Raw genomic sequence first — 18,218 nt, 5'->3', positions numbered from 1 at the left:
GCCGGCAGGACGGGGATGTGGAAATAAGCGTCCTGCAAGTCCAACGCTACCATCCAGTCTCCAGGGTCTAGGGCAGCCAGAACCTGAGCTAAAGTGAGCATCTTGAACCGGTCATTCCGGAGGAAGGTGTTGACGCTCCTGAGGTCCAAGATCGGGCGTAGGCCCCCTTTGCCCTTCTTGGGAACCAGAAAGTAGTGGGAATAACAACCACATCCTACTTCTGGACCAGGAACGCGCTCGACGGCCTCTTTGGCCAAGAGGGCCGAAACTTCCTCTCGTAGAAGATGCAAATGATCCCCCGATATACGGTGGTTCTGCGGTGGCATGGCTGTAGGGGTCGTCTCGAAGGGGAGGGAGTAGCCCCTTCGGACGATTTGCAGCACCCACCTGTCCGACGTGATGGAGCGCCAGTGGAGCAGGTGATTGCGAACTCTGCCGCCCACTGGCGTGGAATGGGCCTGAAAGCTCGGACTAGGAGGGCTTTGAGGCGGATGCTGCCAGGGTGGATGTGGACTGACCGGCACGTTGACCTCAAGTACCGCCTCGGCGGAATCTACATCCGCGACCAGGTTGGTTCTGCGGCCGGTGGCTGGGCGGACGTGAGGAGGCGCCCCTTCCTTGGCCACGAAAGGGCCGAAAGGCAGAAGTTTGCAGCCGCGGGGCCGAAAGACCCAAGGACTTGGCCGTGGCCCGAGAGTCCTTGAACCGAGCCAGCGCACTGTCCGCCTTCTCACCAAAAAGGCGAGTGCCATCAAAAGGCATGTCCATGAGGGAACTCTGGACATCCCCTGAAAATGACGTGGACCTCAGCCAGGCGGGACGCCGAAGCGCCACAGTGGTGGAAATCGCCCGACCCAGCGAGTCCGTGGTGTCAAGTCCACACCGTATGGCATGCCGCGCTGCATCTCGACCGTCAGCAAGAGCTTGAGCAAGTCGTGTCCGGGCCTCCACCGGACACAAGGGTAGCACGTCCTCCACCGCATCCCACAGAGAGTGGGAATAACGGTCCAAAAGGCAAGCGGTATTTAAAGACCGCAGTCCCAAACTCAGGGACGAGAACAGTTTCTTGCCAAACTGCTCCAACCTCTTGGATTCTCGATCCGGAGGAGCGGACGGGAAGGAGGATTGGGAGGTTGAGGCCTGGATAACCAGACTCTCGGGGGTGGGGTGTTGGGAGAGGAAACTGGGGTCGCCCGGAGCAGGACGGTGGCGCCGGGCAACGTTCCGGTCCACAGGAGGGACTGTGGAGGGCTTGGACCAAGTGCCCTGCAGAACGTCAATGAGGGCCTCATTAAACTGCAGCAGAGGCTCAGTGGAGCTTGCTGTCGGTTGAAGGACCTCAGTGAGGACGTTAGTCCTCACGGCCACAGCAGGAAACTCCAGCCCGAGGGCTTCGGCCGCCTTGCGCAGCACCACTGAGAAGGCTGCACCCTCCTCCGAGGCCACAGTCGGAAGAGAGATGAAACCAGCGTCCGGGGAGGTATCTAGACCGCTGGCATCCCCCAATTCCTCTGCCCAGTCCTGAGAAAGTTGGCCTGAGCGGACATAGGGTCATCATACCCCTCCCAGTTGCCCTCGTCATCCGATTCCCGATAAACAGGAGGACCGATCGGAGCCGAGCAGTAGATGAAAGGTTCACCAGTCGGCGCCGGCATCGGCGCCGGGCGGCGTCGGGCCCGGACCGGGGCTAAACCGGGGAACGACGTCGCCCGGGGACGGCGTCGGAGGTGGAACCGGTGTCGGCGCCGGCGGAGGAGGCGTCGTGAGGTCGACCAGCGCCGACCGAGGTCCAGGCCTGGATCCCTCGGGGACCTGCGGCGTCGGGCCGGAGTCGTCAACGGCGCCGGGGCAGGAGCCGCCGGCACACGAGGTCACCCAGTCGAGTCCGCGGGGCCCGAAGGCGTCGACGGCGGAGCCAGGCCCCTCATGGCCGAGAGGAAGGCACTGACCTCCGCCGGAGTCGCGTCACTCCCAGGGACCGGCGGGTATAGGGACGGACGCGGCTCCTGCGGCTCCGACGGAGCCGCGGGGGTGGGACCACCCTGACCCTCGGCCGAGTCGCACGACCGGCGAGGGGAGTCCGAAGAGCGATGTCGTCTCTTGGACTTCTTGGAGTGCTTCGACTTACCCGAAGACCCCGACGAGCGATGACGATGGCTGTGGCTCCGCGATCGGTCCTCCGGACACTGAGGCAGCACCAGCGCCACCGTATCCCACACAGAGTGAGAATAACGGCCCAATAGACATGCAGTGTTTACCGACCGCAGTCCCAAGCTGGCGGTCCCAAGATGATCCAGCTTCTTGGATTCCCTTTCCGGTGGAGCAGTAGGGAAGGCACTCTTGGAAGTGGAGGCTTGGACCACCAAGCTCTCAGGGGTGGGGTGTTGGGAGAGGAAAGAGGGGTCGCCCGGCGCTGGCGTCGGGCAATCATCCTATCTACGGGAGCCCCCGTGTTGGGCCTGGACTAGGTGCCCTAAAGGACGTCGGTAAGGGCCTCCATAAACGACAGCAGGGGCTCCGAAGAGCTCGCACCTCTGTCAGGAGGTTATTCCTGACCGCCACCATAGGAAGCTCGAGGTTGAGAGCCTTAGACGCCCTACGCAACACCACTGCGTATGACGCTCCCTCCTCCTTAGCCACTGTAGGAGAAGACAACATGCCAGGGTCAAGGGAGGTGTCTAGACCACTGGCATACCCCAGTTCCTCTCTCCAGTCCTGCTCAGAGTCTAGGTGATCAGTTAGAGCAGGGGTCTCCGACCTTTTCGGTAGTGAGATCTACTTCCGATCAATAAAAATCGCCGCAAGCTACTAAAGGCCAAGCAACACGCGTATTTTCACAAGAGATTCTCCCATGCCCAGCTTCATTGACTTTAACCCTAATTTCTTTGGAGCTCATATTGTGGTTTGAACAAAATACTCATTTTAGCTCCAATTACCTTTTGTCAAACATATTTTTATTGGTTTTGTGGGCAAGGTACATCTTCCAACAGTGCTGTGAAGTCACCCCTCGCAGGGGGGCGCTGGGTTGAATGAGACTGTACGAGGCTAATAATATATAACATATAGTATCAGTCCAACTCCGATATCCTTAGGTTGCTAACAAAAAGGTTACAGCTTCACATATGAATGGAGTATGGGTGAAAACTCTAACAAAATTCAAGGATAACCAACATGTAAGCGTGCGTCCCATCTTTCTTTTGCGATGGAGAGCACACATACCCCCTCATACAGAGGGAGACACCCGGACAGCTTGTATACATGGAAAAACTATCCCCAACTGGGGGATAGTGAAAACAAAAAATATAAATAAGAAGAAAAAAGAAAAAAGAACCCCTCCCCTCCTCCCCGACAATGGTGGCGGCAGTGTTCAGACAGCCAGTCTAATCATGAACTTATAGGGCTATTTATAGTTGGAAGAGATGAAGAGCTCTAATGGACGAGGGGCATACTGCAGATGGAAGACCTTGTGAAAGGAAGGCAACCAGCGGGCCCCATTTGAATTCAAAGTTTTTAAAATCATCCCTAAAGACTTCCGACATTCGTTCCAGACTGAGCAGTTTCCACAATCTAGAGTGCCATAGGGAGATCCCCGGTGCCTCCCTTCGTTTCCAGGCGGCTGCCAGGGTAATTTTCGCTGCGCCTATACAGAGCCACATGATCTTTTTATCTGCCCGGGTCTGGTGTTCGAGCGCAGGATCACGAAGTCCCAGAAGGACCCCTGCCATAGTGGTAGGGACAGGATACCCCAATATGTCCTTAATATGCGCAAGTATTTCCTCCCAAAAGGGGCGGATAGTCAAGCAATCCCACCAAATATGTTGGAAGTCTCCCAGTAGCCCGCACCCTCGCCAGCATCTATCAGAAGTGTTGGGAAAGATTTGCTTAAGTCTAGAGGGGTGGAGATACCAGTCCATCATAGTCTTGAGGTGGGCATCCCGTAATTCAGAGGAATGATTAAATAGTGGGATGTCCGTCCAGAGGTGTCCACATTCAACATCTGAAATAGCACGATGTAGAATGTCTTCCCACATGGACATGTATCGTGGTCTTGGGGAAAGTGTAGTGGCGAGAAGGAATTTGTAAATAAATGAAATAGCCCCTTTCATAGATATGGCCTTTGTGAGGAAGGATTCGAATTGCGTGAAAGTGTTTTTGGGTCTATCCTTTTTAGGGCGCTAGACCAAGTCCCAAATAGTTCTTCCAGTCACACTACGATCCATTTGTAGCCAATGTTTGTCGGATTCCCCTTTTGACCACTCAACCGGGACTCGCAACTGAGCTGCTTTGTAGTATAACTGGATGTCTGGGAGACCCAACCCCCCCTAAACGCGGGGGCGACGCAGAAGGGAAAAGGAAAAACGGGCACGCCCCCCCCTGCCAGATGAAATGAAGGATCATCACTTTAACCCGGCGGAAGAAGTCTCTCTCTAATTCTATGGGCAGGGCCTGCAATAAGTAAAGAAGCTTAGGAAGGAGTGTCATTTTTATTGCATGTATCCGGCCTAGCCAAGACAAGAAGAGGGGTTTCCATTTTGTGAGTTCGGCTTGGATGCAAGTGAGAATGGGAGGAAAATTAGCCGCATAAAGCCTTTCTATCCTCGGTGTCAGGCAGACTCCCAGATATTGGATGGAGGAGGAAGCCCATGCGAGGGGGGTAAGAGGTTGGAGCCTGTGGACCTCCTGCAGCGGCAATGTGAGGTTGAGAATATAAGATTTACTCAAATAAATTTTAGAGCCTGCAACTAGTTCATAGCGTTCCAGTTCTGTCTGTAGGGCTGGAAGAGAGGTGGCCGGTTCAGAAAGCGACAAGAGGACAGCGTCTGCAAAAAGGGAGATTTTATGGGGTTCCCCAGTGAATGGTGTTCCCCGAATACTGGCATTATCTCTGATTGCCATTGCTAGGGGTTCAATGCTGAGAGCGAAAAGTAGGGGCGAAAGGGGAAAGCCCTGTCTGGTGCCTCTAGAATGGAAGAAGGTATCTGAGCGTACCCCATTGACTACTACCCTAGAGCGAGGTTGCCTATAGTTCTCAGGCCAGGTCCGCTCCCCCACCGCGCCAGCGTTCCCTGCTGGTGCTCTGCCTGCTGCCCTCGCCGCTGCTGCTGTTGGAAGTTCGAGGCCCTCCTCCACCCGCAGGCTCCCACCTGCGCCTCATCCATGGTGGCCCAGTGGTGGGCGGTAAGTATCAAGTCTGACCTCTTCCTCTGTCCGTCTTTCTCTCTCCCGATTTCCCTCCTCCTGCTTGTCTGCTGCCCTTAATTGTATTCTGCCTTTGCCTCTGCTCGTTTCATTTTTCGTAAGCTTTTCTGCCTTTAGCCTGCCTGTCTGTTTGGGTAAGTTACTTACCTGTAATTCTAGTTCTCTTCCAGGGGTATCCTCATCAAAGTCATAAGCACTCAATAGTCATAAGCACTGAATATTCCCGCCCATGTGCGGGGACCCCGGAAATAATAAAATCATATATGTAAAAAACATACATATATACAGCTCTGTATATGTATAAACATATATTATTTTTTCCCAAGCAAATGCAGCCCCTAAAAAAGAAGGCTAGGCAATGTATAAATACACATCCAATAATACATATAGGTATAATAAAACACCTAAATCTCTTTTTTTTTTTTTTTTTTTTAATGAGGTAAACACTCATGAGAAAGCAAAAAAGAGAAAACTGTGGGAAACACAGATCTACAACACATTGCTAGCCTGCAGGCTGCATTGCAATACAATACCATAGAGACTGAAAAGCCCTGTATAGGTAAAAACTGGCACCGTGCCTTTAAGGCAGCCCTGGCTTCCATATCCCATCATGCCTCTGGGGTGACAGTTAGGTCAGTTGTTCTTTGCGGGACCGTAGTCCTAAACACAAAGATATATCCTTTCCATAATGAATAATACACTTCTTCTCATTTGCCTGGGGAGGTGGGTGGGTTGCTTATGACTTTGATGAGGATACCCCTGGAAGAGAACTAGGATTACAGGTAAGTAACTTACCCTTCTCTTCCAGGGGATCCTCATCAATAGTCATAAGCACTGAATAGAGTAGCAAGCTCACCTTCCACCTGCAGGCAAATGAAAAAAAGATTGTACCACACATGGAGTAAGAAAATCATGAAAATGATTATGTATGGAACAGATTCCTCAAGGAGGCTTGTCCTACTTGAGTGTCTGCTCTGGTGTCCAAATCCAGACAATAGTGTCTGGTAAAGGTGTGGACAGATCTCCAAGTGGCTGCCTTGCAGATCTCGGAGAGTGGAACATTATTGAGAAAAGCAGCGGTAGCCGCTTTTCCTCTTGTAGAATGCGCTTTAGGGCGTGCCCCCAATGGTTTCTGAGCCAGTTGGTAGGTTCACAAACAGTTGATCAGATTTCCTGACATTCTTAGTCCTATCTAGATAGAATTTTAGGACCCTTTTGACATCTAAAGAATGCAACGCCCTCTCTGCTGGAGAGGAGGGGTTGGGAAAAAAAGGTTGGTAAGGAGATGGCTTGGTTTACATGAAAGTCCGATACCACCTTAGGCAGGAATGAAGGGTGAGTCCTCATCACTACCCTATTGAGATGAAACGTAGTGTAGGGTTCTTTAGAACAGAGGACCTGTATCTCACTGACCCTCCGTGCTGAAGTGATGGCTATTAAAAAGGCTGTCTTCCATGTGAGGTGCTGTAGGGTAGCCTTATGAATAGGCTCAAAAGGAGAACCCATGAGCCTTGACAGAACCAAGTTTAGCTCCCAGGAAGGAGAGGGAGGTCTAACAGGGGGATAGACTTTCTTGAGACCTTGCAAGAAATCCTTCACCACCTGCAATTTAAAAAATGACTGCTGCGAAGGCGAATGCCTGTATGCTGTTATGGCCGCTAGGTGAACCTTTATGGATGAAAATTTCAACCCTGCCCTCGCTAAATGAAGAAGATAGGGCAAAATTACATCCTCCTGGCATTTTGTTGGATCATAATGATGCTGAGCACACCATATGTAAAATCTTTTCCACTTACAGAAGTAGGAATGTCTTGTCGAAGGCCTCCTGGCTTCCTTAAGTATGGACATACACTCTTGAGGGAGGTTCAGATGTCCATACTGGAGGACTTCAGGAGCCATGCTGTTAAGCTCAGCGAGGGAAGGCTGGGATGGTAAATCTTCCCCTGCATCTTGGATAACAAGTCCGGCCTGCACGGCAGCCGTTTGTGGGGGCGGATCGACATGTGCAGGAGATCCGTGTACCACCACTGCCTCGGCCAGTCCGGTGCTATGAGGATCATCTTGGCAGATGAATTCTGCAGCTTGGTCACCACCTTGGGGATTAGTGGGAGAGGCGGAAAAGCGTACACAAATGTCATTGACCAATTGATCAAAAGGGCATTCCCTAGGGATCCTGGTCGATGGTATCTTGAGGCGAAGCCTCGGCATTTTGTGTTGTGCTCGTCCGCGAAGAGGTCCACTTGCGGACGCCCCCATTCCCCGAAGATGTCTTCTAACACCTCGTCGTTTAGTACCCAGTCCTCTGGTTCTTGGAAATGACGACTGAGTAAGTCCGCTTGCACATTGAGTTCTCCTGGTAGGTGCACCACTTTCAATGAGATGTTCCTTGCTAGGATCCAGTGCCACAGGGACTGAGCTTCCAGCGAGAGCGTCCTGGATCGAGTACCCCCCTGCTTGTTCAGGTAGTACATTGTGGTGGTATTGTCCGTCTGTACTAGAATGGTACTCGTCGTGATCGCAGGCAGGAACGCTTTGAGGGCTAGGTGGACTGCCCTGAGCTCCAGCATGTTGATGTGGTACAACTGCTCGCTGCTGGACCACCGTCCCTGAGTTTGCAGAGACCCGAAATGCGCGCCCCAGCCTTGAAGGGATGCGTCGGTGATTAAGGTCTGAGTTGGGGGTTCTTGATGGAAGGGGATCCCCATTTGTAGATTCAGTGGCTTCAGCCACCACTTGACTGACTGCCTGGCCGCTGAGGAAAGGCAAACTTTTTCTTCCCACAGGGAGTTCCTTTGATCCCATTTGTCCTCGAGATCTTGCTGGAGAGGACGCATCCTTAGCCTGGCATTGGGCACTAGGAAAATGCAGGATGCCATGGCCCCTAGCAGAGATGAGATTTGTCTTGCCGACGACAGATTGTTGGATAGAATCTGCCTGCCTTTGAGGATAATGGATGACTGTCTTTCCTCCGAAGGAAACACTTTTCCTACTACGGAGTCTATAGTTGCACCCAGGTAGTGGATCCTCTGTGTTGGTGAAAAATTGGACTTTTTGGCATTCACTCTGAGACCCAACTTGCGACATAAGCTCAGGCAAAGCGACAGCTGCGATCGAACACTGAGGCGATGGACCCTTTATTAGCCAGTCGTCTAGGTAGGGATAGACGAAGACTCCTGCGCGCCTCAGAGCAGCCGCTACTACTGCCATGCATTTTGTGAATACTCGAGGAGCTGACTTCAGGCCAAATGGAAGAACCTTGAACTGATAGTGAGAGTTCCCCACCACAAACCTGAGAAATTTTCGATGATTCCATTGGATGGGAATATGGAAATATGCGTCCTGAAGATCCAGCGAACACATCCAATCGCCCAACCGGAGAAGAGGATAGATTTGGTGGAGCGCCAGCATGCAAAATTTTTCCTTTCTTATGTGTTTGTTCAGTATCCGTAGGTCCAAAATGGGTCTGAACTCTACCTTCGCACTCCTTTTTTGAATCAGAAAGTATCTGGAGTAAACTCCCTTTCCTCTTTGGTTTTTGGGTACTTTTTCTATTGCAGATTTGAGCAGAAGAGTCGCCACCTCTTCTCTGAGCTGCGTTAGATGCTGGGCCGAATGAACAGGAGGAATCGATGGAGGGTGGCTTCGGAAACGAAGCGAGTACCCATGCCGCAGTATATTCAGAACCCACTTGTCCTTTGTGATGGATTGCCACTCTGGAAGATGATGCGCAACACTTCCTCCCACCGGAGCGGTGGACAGCATCGGAGGAAGCAGTTCCTCATTGCTTCCCTGGAACCTTGTTTCCAGTGTTTGACTGCCTGTTACCACGTCCCCTGGATGGTCTGCGGGACTGGTACTGCTGTTTCTTTTGACCTTGCTGGTCCTAGTTCTTCTGCCACTGAGGGGTTTGAACCCTCTGCTGGTAGTTACGCCTGTCATTTCCCCTGCGGCGTCGAAACTCTTTCCTCTTTTCAAACCCGACGGCTTTCATGGTTTCCATTTCTTCTTTCATACGGGCCATTTCTTCATCTGCATGAGACCCAAAAAGTGAACTGCCCGAGAAAAGCAGATTTAGTATTCTCGCCTGCGCTTCCGGCTTCAAGGCCGTCAATCTGAGCCAAGATGATCTTCTGGCTGTGACACCATGGGCATAAGAATGCGCTGCTAGTGTTGCCCCATCTGCCGCTGCACTTATGACCTGGTTAGAAACCAGACTTCCCTCGTGCAAAATTTCTTCAAAGTCCCGTCTATCCTCTGATGGAACTTTTTCAATGAACCTCTGGAGAGAGTCCCACAATGATCTATCATAGCGCCCCAGAAGCGCTGAGGCGCTGGCCACCTTTAAGCTAGAAGATGCCGAACCGCAAACTCTCCTCCCCCAAGAGTCTTGCGTCTTATTGTCTTTATCTGGGGGCACCGTTGAAGACCCCGCTACTGCATGCGTCTTTCTGGCAGCAGCGGTGATGACAGAATCCGGTGGAGGATCTGATCTTAGGAACAAAGGATCTTCCGGAGCCGGACGGTACTTTTTTAGAATCCGCGCCGGTGCAGATTTGGTGGTCGCTGGCGTGAGAAAAATATCCATTACTGGTTGTAACAAACCAGGGACTAACGGCAACAGTGGGCGTGACACTGCTCGTTCATGAAGAGTTTCAAAGATTATGGAGGAGGTGATCTCCTGAACCGGCATAGGGATATTTAATTTTGTGGCTCCTCTACACAACACTTCCTGAAAAGTAGAGATATCATCCACCGGAGATACCCTGGAGGGTGGTGTCTCCGAGAGTGTCGGCGAATAATCCCTTCTGGATGATCTAGATGACGGGGAGGAGGAAGGGGACCTACGGCGCCTTCTCTCCGATCTGGTCGACTCTCTCCTGTGGGAGGAGGATCTAGATCGCCTCCTTGGTGTTCGAGAGCGACGTCGAGATTCTCTTCCCCGAGAACGTGATCTGACCGGTCTCGCAGGGAAGTCCATGTCTCTTAACCTTGTTAGTGAGGCCTTAACTGCGTAAGACATAGCCGGGTCCTGAGGTATCTCTCTTGCGGGACTTTGAGGTACAGCATGTCCCTCTTCCAGCGGACTATTTTCTCTTGCAGGCACTGGAGATTGATTCACAATTTCCGGTGACTCGGACCTTGAACTCGAACCCTCTGATCCTGAAGGCGAGATAGATAGACGTGGTGAATCATGTTCCGAAGTTGTATATACCAGTCTATGAGGGGATTTGCACCTTGAGACTGGCCGGATCGTAAGGCGAACATGCAACACCTCCTGAGAACCCTCTGCAGAGGGCCGCCTCGACGGCGATAGGCCTATCACCGGAGACCTGGGACTTGACTCCTCGAGGGTCAATGGAGATTTTTCTTGCCTCGACGTCGAGAACCTCGTCGTCGACGGAGGACTTGGTCTGAACGGAGGTCTAGACCCCGACGGGGAATCTCGCCTCGACGTTATGGACTTCTCCAAAGCCTTGGAGACCTGGGAAGACGGAGGCACCTGCCTCGACGCCGACTCCGACGAAGGCTCCTGCCTCGACGTCGGTCTTGACGGAGGCACCTGCCTCGACGTCGAATGCTCCGACGACGAATGCCTCGACGTCGCCATTCTCTTCGCCGACGATCGATCTTTCCTCGACGGCGAACTTGGTCTTGACGGCGATCTTGGTCTCGACGTCGACGTAGACTTCGGAGTCGAACGCCTACGAACCTCTTGTGACGTCGACTGATCTCTCACCGTCCTCGGCGTCGAATGATGTCCTTCCTTCGGCGTCGAACGATGTCTGTGTTTCGACGTCGAGCGATCTTCTCTTGACGTCGAAAGATGCCTTTTAGACGTCGACCTGTGACGCCGATCCTTCGACGCCGATCTCTTAGACGTCGACGTCGTCAACGAGGAACGCATCCGCTTCGTCGCTGTATCTAAAGTCGACGACGATTTTCTTTTTGCAGCATGACTACCCCTGGACTCCTCACCTCTCAGCGACGATCCCGCCGCTGGAGTCTTCGACGCCGAGCTCGACGCCGATGGGGAGCAAACAGGGACCAGCTGCCTCGACGTCGACCGTTCTGATAAGCCGTAGAGTCTAATCCTCTCTCTCTCTCCTTTAAAGTCCTTTTAGAAAGGTCTTTACAATGATGACATGTTGCTGGAGAGTGAGAATCCGGCAGGCAGACAATGCACACGTCATGTGTGTCTGAAGAGGCCTTCTTTTTTCTACAAGATGGACATGGAATAAATAAAGAAGGCATATTTCTGACAAAAATAGCAGAAAATCAGTCAGAAAAATACAGGATACTGACTTCTTCCCAGATATTAATAAGAGGAAGTCCAAAAAATTGCTATAATGCAAATAATTCTTGACTAAAAAGTCAAAAAGAAGAGAGCTGAATTCCAGGGTCCTGACTGAAGGAGCCGGAAAGAACAACTGACCTAACTGTCACCCCTGAGGCATGATGGGATATGGAAGCCAGGGCTGCCTTAAAGGCACGGTGCCAGTTTTTACCTATACAGGGCTTTTCAGTCTCTATGGTATTGTATTGCAATGCAGCCTGCAGGCTAGCAATGTGTTGTAGATCTGTGTTTCCCACAGTTTTCCCTTTTTTGCTTTTTCATGAGTGTTTACCTCATTAAAAAAAAAAAAAAAAAAAAGATTTAGGTGTTTTATTATACCTATATGTATTATTGGATGTGTATTTATACATTGCCTAGCCTTCTTTTTTAGGGGCTGCATTTGCTTGGGAAAAAATAATATATGTTTATACATATACAGAGCTGTATATATGTATGTTTTTTACATATATGATTTTATTATTTCCGGGGTCCCCGCACATGGGCGGGAATATTCAGTGCTTATGACTATTGAGTGCTTATGACTATTGATGAGGATCCCCTGGAAGAGGACCTCTAATTGTATTTTGCCTTTGCTCGTTTCATTTTTCGTAAGTTTTTCTGCCTTTAGCCTGCCTGTTTTTTCTCTCACTCTCTGTTCTTCAATGCTGTTGGTCTTTTTTCAGCGCCCTTCTCCCCCGCTCTCCTTTCCCGCCACTGCCTCCCCTGCGGCCCCTCCCCCATCCGTTCCCATTTGCCACCCGCCTCCCAGCTGCAGCTCCTCCCTCCCCCACCCTTCTTAATGCAGGCCGCTGCGCTGGCGTGCCAGAGGCAAGCCCGTCTGCGCCCGTCCGCGCCTGGACCGTGCCCAGCGCCAGGACCTTTGGCCCCCGACGATGCCAGCCCACACGACGGACTTACGACGCCGCCACCCTCAACGCACTCAAACCCGGCAGGAACTCCGCCTGCTACCGAGCCACCCCGAAACGCACCCACGGACCCTTCACCTGCCAAGCCTGCAATTTCACCTGCCTCCGGACCTGCACCGCACCTGAAAGGCCAGGCACCAGCAACAACTACCTCAAGTGCATCCTGCTCAACACCCGCTCCGTCCACAGACACACCGTCGAACTCTGGAACCTGCTCGACACAACTTCACCAGACGTCGCCTTCCTCACGGAAACCTGGATGAACGCCTCCTGAGCCCCCGACATCGCCATAGCCATCCCGGACGGCGGATACAATATCACCCGGAGGGATCGCGCCAACCAGACCGGAGGAGGTATCGCCATCATCCACAGGAACACCATCCGCATCACGACCAACTCTGACGACACCCTCACCGCCGCCGAGCACCTTCACTTCCAGATTCACACCGACCCCAAGACCACCCTCAGAGGCACTATCATCTACAGACACCCGGGACCACGCACACAATTCAGCGAAGCCATCGCAGACTTCATCAGCCTGCACGCCCTCACCTCCTCTGACTACATCCTCCTAGGGGACCTCAACTTCCACTTGGAGAACAACAATGACAGCAACACCACCACCCTGCTGGACAACCTCGCCAACCTCGGACTCAAGCAACTGGTGAACACCCCCACCCACTACGCTGGCCACACGCTTGACCCCGTCTTCTCCTCCAGCAAGCACATCTCCTTCAGCCACTCCACCAAACTTCATTGGACTGATCACAGCTGCGTCCACTTCAACTTCAGGAAAAACCACGACCCACCACCACCCACAACAGGCTCCCCGCAGGAGCTGGAACAAGATCACCGCCGACCAACTCACCACCTCCCTCAGCCAGAACCCTCCCGCTAGCGCAACGGACCCAAACGATGCAGCCCGAAACTTCACACAGTGGCTCACCAACTGCGCCGACGACCTCGCACCTCTGAAGAACCCACCCAGCAGACCCGGCAGCAAGAAAGCCTTGTGGTTCAGCAACGAACTCAAAACATCCAAGAAAAATAGCTGCACCCTCGAAAAAGCCTGGCGCCACGACCAGACTACAGAAAACATGACAGCCCTCAAGAACGCCACCCGCATACACCACCAGCTGATCCGCACCACCAAAAGAACAACATTCAAAGAACGACTGGACAACAACACCCACAACAGCAAGGAACTCTTCAGCATCGTCATAGAGCTCTCCAACCCCAGCGCTGGAAACACCGACATCACACCCCCGCAAGACCTCTGCGACTCACTCGCCTCATTCTTCCACCGCAAGATCGCTGACATACACAACAGGTTCGGCGCACAGACCACGCACCCAACCACCGAACCAACGCCCCCCACCACCACCCTCTGCAACTGGACCCCGGTCAGCACCGAAGACACCACCCGCACGATGAACACCATCCACTCCGGATCCCCTGCCGACCCCTGCCCCCACCACGTCTTCAACAAGGCCGACTCCATCATCGCACCCCAGCTCCGGGACATCATCAACATCTCCTTCACCACCGCCACCTTCACGGAGAGCTGGAAGCATGCAGAGCTCAGCGCCCTCCTGAAGAAACCGACAGCGGACCCCACCGACCTCAAGAACTGCTTAGCCCTTCCAAACTATGGCGCAGGCTGTATCTATAAACAGTGACAAGGAAACCACCACACTAGTCTGTCCAACAGCTCTCTAACCCCTCTCCAAGGTATTTTCCACATCACGCCCACGCTGACAGATCTACCTGGGCTTCCCTCGCCAGGCCCTCGCCAGGATGGAATCCTTTTTAATGCCTTTTATATAATTTTCAAGACTGCCACAGTAAAAAAGACACACTGTTTGGCCAATAAAATCTTTTTTGTGGCCTTGCTGAACCAAAACCTAGGCTGGCTCAAAGTTTAGGTAAATTACAAAATCAGGCAAACAAACATTCATGGTTGGGCCTCAAATTTTGGAAAACTAGACCTGTATTTGAGACATTGCAGAATTCATAAAAAAAACACAGAAAATCTACCAGTTCAAAACTGTCATTGCTCTGTTTCTCCTTAGCATATTTGCCCTCAGAAGGTGTCAAAGATCGTAATCTGTTGACATCCCTATTTATCACCAGGTATAACGTAACTGACAAGGCATCTCTCTATTGATATGAAGCAACACAAGGTATCCCTTTTCAAGGAATTATGTTATAGGTCAAAATCTACGTATATAAGAGATTACCTAAATATGGATCATGTGCTATGTATCCATATAAAGCACATGATCCATACTTAGGTAAACTCTTATATACAGAGATTTTTACCTATAACATAGTTCCTTGAAAAGGGATACCTTGTGTTGCTTCATATTGTTCACCCCGTCCCTTTTCAGAGTATCAGGGTACCTCCCTCTATTTTCTGTTATCTCTCTATTGATATGCACCTCTGTTTTATATATTCCTTCTTCCACAGTATTTCTTAAACTTACTGTATGCCTTAAACTTACTGTCTGCCTTAAACTCTTGCTGCTTCACCCAGAGGTCTGCTGCCCTTAAGACCAGGCCCGTCCTCCATAAACATCCTATATAAATGCTACATGAAAGGAAACCTCTAGGACAGGGTACTCACTGTGAAGAAGAGAAGATGTATGGTGTAGAAGAATCTTCAAACAACAGAAGAAGAGGCTTGCTGCCGGGAGTAACTTTATCAGCCTGGACATAAGCAAGGAAAGGAATGGTCACATATATATTGACACATTTAAACTACATTGCATAAAAAAAGTGACAGCACCTTTATACTCATGTTATGGCAGACAATGTTTGGCGTCTTTGGTATGATTAAAATATATCCACAATCACCAAGGAAGCAGCATTTAAGTGGGCCTTGGTACCCAAGTACTTGGTACTTTTAGTAGGACAATAACACACGAAGAACTCATAATATGACTGACTTAGGTCGTTTGTTTTGCAACAGTTTTTCTTTTAGAGGTTTCTCCATTGACTTAGTGTTTGAGGCTACCATTGCGACAAGCACCTCTGCACCCGTACACATCAGGGCAGGTAAATCCAAACTGCTGGTGGTTCTTTAGACCTTGGCCCCTAATCACCTTAAGTCAAGAGAGTAACCCTGAAAAACGTGTGTACGTGCACCAATGCAGTGAATGTTTCTCCCATAGGATAACATTACCACATTCGAGGCTCATGCCTCAAATCTGACAGCTGTGATTTTAAACTGTTTTTCCTGAAAAATCTATAACGTCTAATGTACTTACCTGATTCTGATGATCTTGGTGTCTAAAATTATATAAACGTCTGCGTTATTTTTCTAAATTGGTCTCTATTTCTTCTTGAGTGTGTGTTTCATTTATTGTCTCTGTGTTTACAACAAATGCTTAACACTACTGTACTGATGAGCCTAAACTGCTTGCCCACACTACCATAAAGAGTGCATTTGGGATTAATAATTTAAGCCATGTAAGCCAACAAGGGCCGTCTGGGCTTTCTACATAATGAACCTCATTTTGGTGCACTACATACAAAGCCAGCTTCTTACATGGAGGTTTCTAGATCGTTCGGGGGGAGGAAGGGCTTGATTTTGTGTAGGAGTTTTAGGTTGCAGAATGCACTCTTAGCTGTGCTCTTTATGTGTAATACTCAGGCTTGGGTCAAGGGAGATCCCCATAGAGATTATGGATTCGGGTAGAGCCAATTTACACTTCAAGGCATCAGTGGTGTTTATCCACTCTTGGACCTGGGTGGCCTGTCCACTGATGGATAGGAGTAGGATTTCCATCTTATCTTGGTTGAGTTTCTGGTGGTTGTGTGAGAGCCAGTTTTGAACTTTTATGAGTGGTGTTTATTCGCCATAGTTCCTCTAGCCAGGATAATTGTAGGTAAATCTGGGTTTCATCCACATAGAGGTGGTAGAGGATGTTTTCTTGTTTGAGTGTGGTGCTGAGGAGTTCCATGTATATATTAAAGAGTGTAGGAGACAGGACTGAGCCTTGGGGATCACACCTGGTTATGGTGAACAAGTCTGTTTATTTTTATTTGTTGCGATTGATTATAAAGATAGGTGGTGAACCATTTCAAGACCTCGCCATCAGCTCCGACCTGTTTTTGGAGAGATTCTAGAAGCAGCTTGTGATCGACTGTTTTGAAAGCTGCTGATAGGTGTAGGAGGATGAGTAGGCAGCATCTATCGGTGTCCAGTGACTTGTGTATGTCATTGGCTATGTTCAGTACTGCTGTTTCCATGCTACATCCTTTTCTAAAGCCTGACTGTAGTGTGTCAAGAAGATTGTTGGAGTTGATGTGTTGGTTGAGTTGCGAGAGCATGCATTTCTCAAGTATTTTGGCCAGGAAGGGCAGTTTGTAGATGGGCTGGTAGTTATTGAGGTCATCTGTGTCAGCACCTGGTTTCTTTAGCAAGAGAGCGACTTGTCCTAGTTTGAGGCAGTCGGGCATCGCCCCATTACTCAGGGAGCTGTTTATTATCTTGGTCCAGAGCGGTGGGCATAGTTGAGGCTCTTCGCCAGGAAGGCCGGAAGAGGTCTGCTAGGTGAGAGGAGGGCTTGGAATTTGTAATCATCTTGGAGATGTTGTCCTCCGTGAGTGAGTTGAATGTCATCCAGCTCCTCTGAGTTGACGGAGCTCCTAGGTTAGTATTACATTCAGAGGGCTCAGGGTGAAAGGCCACCCTTTGTGAGTTCAGTGAAGGTGCGTTGGTTTCTTCCACTCGGAGGGGAGAATTTGCAATGGATGGCAGAGTGTAGAGGGGGGCTAAGGAGAGTTCGATCTTTGTAATTTTATCATTGAAGAATTTCGCAAATGTGCCACAGTGTTTTTTGAGATATGGGAATTTTGTTTTGCTGGTTTTGAAGTTTTTTCGTTTGATGATGCTGAACAGTTCTTTGGTCCATTTTTTTTGCTTTGGAGAAAAAGCAGCCTTTTCTTTTACAATGTGGTTTTCGGGTTTTCTGCATTCCAGTCTGACCTGTTGAAGGTGGGTTTAGGTGGGTTCTCAATATTCTGCTTTCTGCGTTGAGGTCTTTGTTGAACCAGGCTCTTGAGTGAGTATCTCTAATTTTTTTACGTTTCTGGGGAGCTAGTTGGTCTACGATGGATGACATTGTTGAGTGATACTGAAATGTTAGATCTTCTATTGAGAGGTTGTCAGTTGGGTGGGTAGGGGAAATTATAGACATCATTGTATCTTCCAGATCCTCCAGGGGAATCAGACTTATAATGCAGGATCATTGTAAGATTTTCTGAGTACGAATAGGGGGTATTTCCGGTTGGTTGATATAGAACAGAATGATATGGTGGTGCGACCAGTCGACTGGAAGGATGTTATCAATACTTACTGCTTCGTTGTGGGCTACGATAGCGTTCAGGGTTGCGCCTCCGGTATAGATTTGTCTTTTGTAGTTCTGGAAAAGGTTTTGCTGAGAAGGAGATCGTTTAGGGATTGTATGAGTGCGTCTTTCTCATCATTCCAGTGTAGACTGAAATTGCTTAGGAATAAGTTATATATCAGTTACAATATGTTTTCTCTGAAAGCGAGCGGGTTGCCTGGTGGTTGGTAAAGGAGGTGGAATTTCACTGTTTTGTTCTTCATCGTTAATTCTGTGCCAATATGTTCAAATGTGGGGTAGGTATACGAGTCTGATTTTGGAATGTGGATGTTGTTCTTGTGCATAATAACTAGGCCACTGCGGTTCTCCATGTCTTTCTTGATGGTGCAGAAGCCAGGAGGGACT

The 18,218-nt window shown here is 50.2% G+C and overlaps 1 protein-coding gene across 5 annotated transcripts in view; it reads right to left on the bottom strand.

Annotated features, from left to right (window-relative positions):
- Positions 1 to 18,218, bottom strand: part of LOC146816482 (exportin-5-like) — a 1,867,381-nt gene that overhangs the window by 1,697,439 nt on the left and 151,724 nt on the right. For all 5 annotated transcript variants that reach the window (XM_085610326.1, XM_085610327.1, XM_085610328.1 and 2 more), the window contains exon 8: positions 15,086 to 15,168. In XM_085610326.1, coding sequence (XP_085466452.1) covers positions 15,086 to 15,168 — 83 coding nt within the window. The remainder of the gene's footprint in view (positions 1 to 15,085; positions 15,169 to 18,218) is intronic.

This window comes from Triturus cristatus, chromosome 6 (genome assembly GCF_964204655.1).
Source record: "Triturus cristatus chromosome 6, aTriCri1.1, whole genome shotgun sequence".
NCBI lineage: Eukaryota > Metazoa > Chordata > Amphibia > Caudata > Salamandridae > Triturus > Triturus cristatus.
Note: the sequence above shows the minus strand (reverse complement) of the source record. Positions and strands in the feature narration are given on the sequence as shown.